A 10,165-nucleotide genomic window follows, 5' to 3' on the forward strand; every position below is an offset into this window, starting at 1 on the left:
TTATAAAACAAAAGTCTTCACATCAGACAGAAACTAGAGTCTTTGATAAACAGAATTACAGGTTGCAGAAACTAATGCCAATAGCCAAGAGTCTTCAGCAAGGACCAACACTGGAGCAGAGACACGGTGCTTGGAACAGGAACTTCCTGAAGTAGGTCTGTTGCTGCCAGCACTGGCCCCTGACTTCGCTGCTAATTTATAGCCCAGAGCACAGCTGTCACTAGGGCACAGCCTGTTTGCTCAGCGTTTTCACCGCTAGTAAAGGTAAAGGTTTCCCCTGACGTTAAGTCAAGTCGTGTCAGAGTCTGGGAGGGTGGTGCTTATCTCCACTTCTAAGTCGAAGAGCTGGTGTTGTCCATAGACACCTCTAAAGTCATGTGGCCAGCATGACTGCATGGAGCACTGTTACCTTCTCACAGAAGTGGTACCCACAGATCTACTCACATTTGCATGTTTTTAACTGCTAGGTTGGCAGAAGTTGGGCCTAACAGTGGGAGCTCACCCCACTCCCTGTATTTGAACCACCAACCTTTCGGTCAGCAAGTCCAGCAGTTGAGCAGTTTAACCCGCTGCACCACCAGAGGGCCTTAACCTAGATTATTTCCTTCTGACTTCTTTCTCCCTTCCTCATTCCTGAAATGTGGGGATGTGTGATATAATCCCCAAATGTTGCTTCTTCAACTACCTGTCCTTCTCCCTCAAACTCAGAAGAGCAATCCACAACAAACCCTGACCTAGACCCTGAACCTAACCCCTAGACTCTAACCCTAACCCTATTGCTAACCCTAACCACTGTGACCCCCAGCAATGACGGACCCTAACCCCAACACAGACCACTGTGACCCCCACCCATGATGGACCCTAACACAGACCACTGTGACCCCCACCCAAGATGGACTCTAACACCAACACAGACCACTATGACCCCCACCACTGACAGACCCTAACCCTAACAGAGACCACTGTGATCCCCACCAATGATGGACCCTAACCCTAACACAGACCACTGTGATCCCCACCAATGACGGACTCTAACCCTAACAGACTACTGTGACCCCCACCACTGACAGACCCTAACCCTAACACAGACCACTGTGACCCCCACCAATGACGGACCTTAACCCTAACAGAGACCACTGTGACCCCCAACAATGACAAACCCTAACCCTAACACAGACCACTGTGACCCCCACCAATGACGGACCCTAACCCTAACACAGACCACAGTGACCCCCAACAATGACGGACCCTAACCTTAACACAGACCACTGTGACCCCCATCAATGACGGACCCTAACCTTAACACAGACCACAGTGACCCCCAACAATGACGGACCCTAACCTTAACACAGACCACTGTGACCACCACCAATGACGGACCCTAACCCTAATAGAGACCACTGTGACCCCCACCCTAACCCTAACACACACCACTGCGACCCCCACCAATGCTAGACCCTAACCCTAGCACAGACGACTGTGATACACACCAATGACGGCCCTAACCTTGACCCTAACCTTATACCTGACCTTGACCCAAAACCCTATCTCTAACCATAACCACTGTGACCCCCTCCAATGTCAGATCCTAACCCTAACCCCTACCAATGACAGAGGGATCAGACGGTGCCATCCTGCCTGGAGGAAGTGGACTCTAGGATTCTATGATATATCGTATAATTTTTGCTCTCAGTCATGAATGGCCATCTATGCTATAAGGGCATGGCCATCTGTCTTTGATGGTGCCTTTTTTCATGGCTGAATACATACAAATACATGCAAACACATTTTATCTTCTTCTTTCTTTCATTTATTTTTCCCCCTTTCTTTCTTCCCTGAATTCCTTTGGGGAAAATATATAAAGGCGGTGCAATTTCCCGATACGGCCACTGGAGGGCGGTAAAGAACCATGCACTGGGCAAAAGGCGCCTCTGCGGCTTTAAGTACTGGAAGATCAAGATGGTGCAATTTTCGATGCGTCCACTGGGGGCGCAAAGGGGCCGGCCATTAGGAAGACACAACCCTCCCTCTTTCGGGGCAATCGAGGCCTAGAGCCGCGCGTGCGCAATCCAACAATCGCTTATCCGGCAGTCGAGGCCCCGGGCTGTGCATGCGCAACTCTACAATCGCTTTTAGGCGTCTTCAGGCTGCGCATGCGCATTTACAATTGCGCCCTGAGGCGAAAGGAGAGCGTGTGGTCGGTCGGTTCGGCTCGGGAAGATGGTGAAGCTGACGGCGGAGCTGATCGAGCAGGCGGCGCAATACACCAACGCGGTGCGGGACCGGGAGCTGGACTTGCGGGGTGAGGAGGCCGGCCGTCGTGTAGTGGCGGAGGCCTGTTTTGGGTAGGCCAGGAAGCCTCCTACGGGAGCCTGCGGGGGTCATGCTTCCTTGAGTAGGCCTCTCGTGGGGCCTGCGAGGCGTTAGCGTTGGCGCAGGACTTCAGGAATGGCATCGTTCGAACCCTATTGGAAGCAGAAAGAGGGAAGGACTTCAGGGTCTTACTCAGGGCGCTTTTTGGGACTGCAGCTTCCAGAATTTTTAAACCAAGGTTTCTCAAGCTGTCCTCCAGATGTTTTGGACTTCAGCTCCTACAATTCCTAACAGCTGCTAAACTGGCTGGGGTTTCTGGGAGCTGAAATCCAAAGCACCTGGAGAAGCACAGTTTGGGAAAAACTGCCCAGGCCCTGGGCAAACTTCAGCCCTCCAGGTGTTTTGGACTTCTACTCCCACAATGCCTGGGGCCCAAGTTTTCCCATGCCTGCATAAACTCTGTATTGACTTGATGCTCCAATTGAGAGACCACAATTAAAAGAAAATTAAGACCGATTTTGTAACGGCAGTATGCACTTTTACTTAAACGACAGCCAGTAATATACTTTTTGCCTTAGGGAACATCACTTACAGCGCGTCGGGTTCAAACTGACTTTTCCGCTAAACATTAATTGGTAGTGTTCCATTATTCAGGTTTACATATTTTATTTAAAGTATTATTTATTCAAAAAAAATTCCAGTTGCTTGTGTCCCCTTAATTGGGAATCTGCTGTACTTAAACCAATGAGCATTGCCACGTTATTGCTTTGGTAGAAAGTACAATGTGTGAATGGTTCTGTGGAAAGAATATATTTTTACTGTTTTGGTTGATTTTAACTGAATTTTTAGTGCTGTTTGTGGCTAATTCTATTTTAATTTTTGCATATTTATATATGCTCTCTATATATGATACACACAGACACTCATATATGTGTGTGTGTGTGTGTGTGTGTGTGTGCATTCATGTTGGAGCTAGCTATGGACAATGGAGATGAGCACCACCCCGCAGAGTCAAACATGGATAGACTTAATGTCAGGGGAAACCTTAATTGTTACCTTTATATAAATATGGACATGCCACTAGTTTTATCTACCCATGCCCCCACCCAAACCCTACTTTAAGGAATTAATCAATTTTTAATCTTTTTATCTTGTAGTTGCTCGATTATTTAGGAGTGGGTTGACAGGCCAGTAAGCCATGATGCCTTGTATTCATATATAGTTTTACTGTATGTGTATGTTTTGCATGTTTTGATATGGTCAAAATTGACTAATCAATAAAGAATTGTATATATTAAATTGTATACTAATGCTTTTGTGTCGCGCTGCTTTGAGTCCCCTTTGGGGAGATAAAGTGGGGTACAAATAAATATAATAACAATAATAATAATTTCTGTTTGTCTCGAACCTGCTGCCAGTCAGCCTGAGGCTGGATCTACACTGCCATATAATCCTTTTTCTGAGTCCAGATTATCGGCTTTGAACTGGATGGTATGAGTATACACTTCCATATGATCCAGTTCAAAGCAGTTAATCTGGATTATATGGTAGTGTAGATGAGGCCTAAGAGTATAATCCTAAACTCTATCAGAAATTTCTCAGATCTGCTTGACTGGATTGAAAGAATACTGAGACAATAGTGTACTGCCAGCTTTAGTTTAATGCAGACTCAAAATTGCCCTTTTCCATTAGTAACTAGGGCTATTTTTTTTATTTTTTTATTTTTGGTGATGCTTTATCAGGTTATAAGATTCCCGTGATTGAAAACTTGGGGGCTACTCTGGACCAGTTTGATAGTATTGATTTCTCTGACAATGAGATCCGAAAGTTAGATGGGTTTCCTTTGCTGAAAAGGTTGAAAACATTGCTGATGAATAACAACAGATTGAGGTGAGTGTGAAGCCTAAATACCCTCAAATTTAAGAGAGAAAGCAGTGCAATGTTAGTCTTTTCTAAATGTAATGGAAATGTAACCACTTTGCTTTAAATTTCTCTTTTATTTCAGCCGAATAGGCGAAGGATTGGAACAGTCTCTGCCCAATCTCAAGGAACTAATTCTTACAAATAATAATATCATGGAATTGGTGAGTGAAATAAAAGGCAATTTAAAAATGAATGGGAAGGAAGGGGAAAGCCCTTTGTTGTCACAAAGTCCTAAAGGAATAGCTGCTCTTCAGATATGGACCTTGATATTATTGAAACTGACAGTAAAAGTCAGAAAGGTTTGGAACCTTTTAAGTGACCTGCTCTTTTGTGTATGGGAAAGAGGCGGATATAAAAGTTCTTGTTATTTAAGGCTTTTATTTATATTTCTGTGTTTACACATAAGAGAGTCACTGAGAATCATAGTATAGCAACCCTGGGAGAATTTGGTGACTGAATACAATTTTTCCTTTATCCTGGGATGTGCTTTGGAATTCAAAAGCTTCTGGGAAAATACTCTTTTACTTTAACGGCAATGAAGTAAGGCTCAGATTACAATTATGTTTCAAACCGAGAATATGAAACAGGCTCTTAAATGATGGAGTCTTGCATTTACTTGATGCTCATTTGTAAGATAAGTTCCAGCTCTTGAAGGGCATACATTTCCAATGGACTGAATCTCTGTATCATGTGGAACTATAAATGTCGTAAATAAATTAAATAAATAACTAACTAATTTACTCTGCATTTTGTCTTGATTCAGGGTGATCTAGATCCTCTTGCAACTATCAAATCATTAACTTACTTGAGGTATAGATCTTCATTTATTATAGTCTCATCCTTTGTGAAGTGTTTCTTCTAGCTTAAAGTTAACAATTCAATTCTAAAAACACATAATGACTACTTAAAATGTATTGTATAATTATCTTATTTTGTAGCAATATATGTATTAAAAATCAGAAAATTTGAAGGTGTTTAGCCTTTAGAAAGCCCTTAAAAACTTTATCTCAAATATTTGTTAAAAGATGTTAGTTTATCTAGTTCTTCTTAATATTTCCATTTAATTGGATGATATTCTAGAGGAATTTTTCCCCGACTGTTTATATTATTTAATTGCTTATGGAAATGAGAAAATGTTACTGTATTGTGTTGTAACATTTTGTTGTTTACTGTGGCTCAGTTCCAAAGCAATAACACTGAATTGAGTGAGAAAATCAGTATCAGAATAACTGAAAATCGATACTTTCCCCTCTTAAACTAGTACATAAGAAACACTTGCATATTAAAAGATTTAATAGAAACAAAATAACAACTTTTAATTACTATGTATACTTGAGTATAAGCCAACCCGAATATAAGCCGAGGCACCTAATTTTACCACAAAAAAATAGGAAAACATATTGTCTCGAATATAAGCCGAGGTGGGAAATGCAGATTTCCAAATAAATATAGATACCAATAAAATCACATTAATTGAGGCATCCGTAGGTTGAATGTTTTTGAATATTTACATAAAATTGTAATTTAAGCTAAGGCTGTCCAACTCTGATTAAACCCTTATTCTAATCTTCTTCACTGTAAGTGTGCTTACATAAGAAACACTTGCTTACATATCCTTCCAATAATAATAAATAGAGTACATTAATAATTGTAATAATAATGATACAGTAAAATAAATGTAATAATAATATATAGAGTAAAATAATAAATGTAATAAAAATAATAAAAATGAGTAAAACGTAAATGTAATAATAATAGAGTAAAATAATAAATGTAATAAAAATAATAATACCAGTGAGTCTTTTTACATCATATAGTAACACACTTTATATAGATTGCATTTTGATCAACAGATGGCAGCTTACAAATAAAACCTGAAACTGTTGGATTATCATTCTTTTCCCGTAGTACAGTGCATTAACTTTGATGTTCATGAAGATCATAGATGCTAACTTTTAATAAGATGCTGCCTTAAATCCAGTTAAATATTGGGGAAAAGTTGTATAGCTATGGATTATGTAGATGACACTTTCCTCCTCCTTCTGCAGTCTTTTGAGGAATCCTGTGACCAATAAGAAGCATTATAGGTTGTATGTAGTTTACAAGGCACCACAAGTCAGAGTGCTGGATTTCCAAAAAGTGAAATTAAAAGTAAGTTTCCTTTTATCTATCTTCCCAGAAGCTGGTCATTGAAATACTCATTCTTTGTTGGGAGGCTTATGGAATGTATAACTATATTAAAACATTGCTGATTGTATTGAAAAACCTTCTGAATTAAGTCTAGTTTCTCTTGTGTGCCATTTGTAATTTAGTGATTTAGAGTCCATCCAAACTTTTAGAATTAATTTGCATGAATTGCCATGACTAGGTCCTTTGAATAATGGGAATTGTATTTATTTTATTTATTTATTTCCTGTATGTGTACCCTGCCCTTCTCCTCCCGAAGGGGGACTCAGGGCGGCCTAACGAAAGCATCATATAATGCTAGCATCATAAAAACAACCACAGTACAATAAAAATATTTAAAATACTGAAACAACAATTAAAGCAATTAATTAAGACACATCCATTAAAATTGAAATCCAAAAACCAGTCTGGGTCAATTCATTGCCATAAGTTGTGTGATCTTCTTCCACTTGCTGCTCACCGATCAAATGCTTGGTCCCATAACCAGGTCTTGATTTTGCTTCTAAAAGACAAGAGGGAGGTGGGCCATCTGATATCTCTAGGGAGGGCGTTTCATAGGCTTGGTGAGACCAAGCCAGCATTTTTTGTCAAAGAAAGTTAAAGACCCTGTAAAACTACAGCTCCCAGGATTCCATAACATTGAGTCATGGCAGTTAAAGTGGTATCAAACTACATTAACTCTACAGTATAGATGAATTTTAGCCTTTTGTACATAAAACTAATGGGAAATTCTGTGCAACTGGGGAAATGTTAGAGGGCTCTCGTGCCAAAAAGCAACAGACAGCTCTTTCTTGGGAGTAATAATGGTTTTATAAGTTTGAAGTTTCGAGGCGTTGTCTTAATAGTGACATATTTTTCCATTATAATTGCTGCTTGTTGTGCCCTTTCCTTTTGTGGGGAAAAAGGTTTGCACCATCTAGTTGTTCCTGCTGCTGTCTGATTAACTTTGTGTGTGGTATCGCTGTAGGAGCGTCAGGAGGCAGAGAAAATGTTCAAGGGCAAACGGGGTGCACAGCTTGCAAAGGATATTGCCAGGAGAGCCAAAACGTAAGATACGGGTAACCCCTTTCAACTGGCAGCCCCCTTCAGAAACACCACAGGCTATTGACAATCCTTCCGCCAAGGGAAGACATAGTTTTGCACCTCTTGATCGGGACTTTTTAAACTTGCGACCCCTTTCCTCCCAGGATATTTTATGCCACCCCAAATATATTGGTGTATAAAATAGGTTTGCAAATCAAATTTATTTTGAGTATCGGTTGGTTAAATCCAGGGATATTGAGGTCCAAGTGTACCGCAGCAATAACAATGCAGTCATGGGCTAACTTCAGCCCTCCAGATGTTTAGAACTTCAACTCCCACGATTCCTAACACCTTGGGTGTTAGGAATGTGGTTGTTGGAAGTACAAAACACCTGGGGGAAGTTTGCCCATGCCTAACTTGATAAAAGCCAAGTCCTGTAAGTAAAATACAGTGGCCCTCAATATCTGCTGTGGTTTTGGTCCCAGGACTCATAATGGATGCCAAAACCCATGGATGTTCAAATCCAATGAAATACCAAGGTGTCATACAATTATATCCCTTGTATAAAATGGCAATGTTGAGGTTTGAGATGGATATAGATTTTCAAGCTGTGGACAATTACACCTGAGGATGCAAAGGGCCCCTTACTGCAATGCAAACTGTAGGAAGATTAAGTCCTTAAATAAAATTTTGATTAAATCAAATTTTAATTGGGGAGAAGGAAGGGCAGTAAATACCTAGAGAGGATGTATGCCCAAATTGCCTTTTCCTTTGGGAGGCTCTAAAAGGGTGAGAGAATGGGAAGAGGATCCTGATGGTGTTTCTGAAGGAGCCATTACTTCACTGTATCAGTTTGTTAACAAAGATAAGATACTACACTCGATTGAATCAAAGCTTCTTTGGAAGCTTGAGAAGCAAATTGTGAATTTTTTGTCTTTTTAACAATGCACTTTTTTCTTCTGAAGTTTCAACCCAGGCGCTGGTTTGCCAACTGACAAAAAGAAGACTGGCCCTTCCCCGGGAGATGTGGAAGCGATTAAGGTGATATTTCAGTTATATTAGTTTTACTGTCAGCCACTTTGAGTCTCTTTTTTTAGAGAAAAAGGTGGGATAAAAATTAATAATAATAATATCAGACTGCTTCATGAGAGCAATCTCTCAGAGAAAAACTAATGCTTATGACAAATTTTTCCCAAAAGCTTTTATTGCCATTGGCTACCAGAATCTCACAAATTTTATTACACGGTCACAGGTAGTATTGAACATATCTTGCTTTTCTGTTATTGTGTATGATAGGAAGAATAGGTGCAACTGTTGCTTTTTAGTTCAAACATTCAATATTGCAATAGCACATTTAATACAACCCTGAGAAGGTTAAAATATGTTATTTCCAACATGGAATGAATGCCAACATGTAAAAGATGCTAAGCTCCTCTCAATGTAACATTTAATGTTCTGCCTCTTTGTTCAGAGTGCAGGCCGATCTGGTTAAATCACTTATTATTGTTGATATCTAAATATGGATTCTGTGTTAGTATGTATCCAGTTAGTTGTATGTTGATACTGCATAACTTTGGGTTTTCCCCTTTTAGAATGCCATTGCTAATGCCACAACTCTGGCCGAAGTAGAGAGGCTCAAAGGCTTGTTGCAAGCTGGGCAAATACCTGGTAGAGACCGAAAAGCGGGTAAGGAGTGGCTTGTGGTGGCTTTTTTTGTTCATTCTTAGTTTATAATTTTAATTGTGGGAGAGCCATGTTTTTAGCCAATGTCTGACTATAGCACCAGGGTGGCCCTGTCAGTAGTTCTAGAGGACATTTGTGGAAATGAGACGACTTGAGGGTGAATTCATATTGGAAATAGAATGGTTTGGATCCAGATTTACCACTTAATTGAGATGTAAGCACAGAAATATGCATCACATGGGAATACTTTACAGAGGTGTGTTGCATATTTTAGATGCTCTAAGATTTGAAAAAGTGACATCTAGCTTTTGCATTTAATTAATTACTAAACAGTTAATTAAATGCAATTAACATTGGGCTTTCCTAGCCACAGTGTTTAGTAATGTATCATTAACTGCAATTTGATGCAACAAACTAACTCAGAAATTGCAAAATTAACTTAATGTGATTAAAATGAGTCCTAGATGACACCGATTATTATATGCTTTAACAGTTTTTATTTATGTTTTATATTGTAATGTTGATTGTTTTAATGGCACTTTTATGAATGCCTGACAACAAATAGTGCCAATCTGTAACCCGCCTTGAGTTGCCATATGGCTGAGAAAGGCGTGCTATACATATTGCAAATAGATAAATAAACAATAAACATATTCTCCCTTGTTTGGGATTTTTTAAATATATATACATATATACTGATTCTTTAACATACTGATTTTTCATATATCTTGAATTAGTACTATTAAAATATCAATATATTACTGTTCCTTAGGCCCTTCGGATGAGGCAGACGAAGAGATGGAGGAAGATTCCATTGCCAATGGATCCTGATATGCATTTTTCTACTTTATTTTCTAAAGAATCCTATTGTACCATTTGCCTTTTTTTCAGAGCCTTTTGATTTATTGCCCAAGAAATGATTTTGTTTAGGTTTTGTTTGAAAGCACCATTAATGTATGTAAACTGTAGTTTGTAAAGTTTATACTGTACATTTTGAAGTGAAATAAAACACATTTTTCTCAGATGCATTATACAA

The 10,165-nt window shown here is 39.5% G+C and overlaps 1 protein-coding gene across 1 annotated transcript; it reads left to right on the top strand.

Annotated features, from left to right (window-relative positions):
• Positions 1-2,139: 2,139 nt before the first annotated feature.
• Positions 2,140-10,165, top strand: SNRPA1 (small nuclear ribonucleoprotein polypeptide A'). The gene is made up of 9 exons (XM_060755487.2): positions 2,140-2,302; positions 4,056-4,203; positions 4,319-4,397; positions 5,000-5,046; positions 6,285-6,387; positions 7,391-7,470; positions 8,412-8,487; positions 9,039-9,132; positions 9,902-10,165. The coding sequence occupies exons 1-9, from the start codon at positions 2,221-2,223 to the stop codon at positions 9,958-9,960; spliced, it is 768 nt and encodes a 255-aa protein (XP_060611470.2). The 5' UTR covers positions 2,140-2,220; the 3' UTR covers positions 9,961-10,165.

The sequence above is a fragment of the Anolis sagrei genome, chromosome 9, assembly GCF_037176765.1.
Source record: "Anolis sagrei isolate rAnoSag1 chromosome 9, rAnoSag1.mat, whole genome shotgun sequence".
Lineage (NCBI taxonomy): Eukaryota > Metazoa > Chordata > Lepidosauria > Squamata > Dactyloidae > Anolis > Anolis sagrei.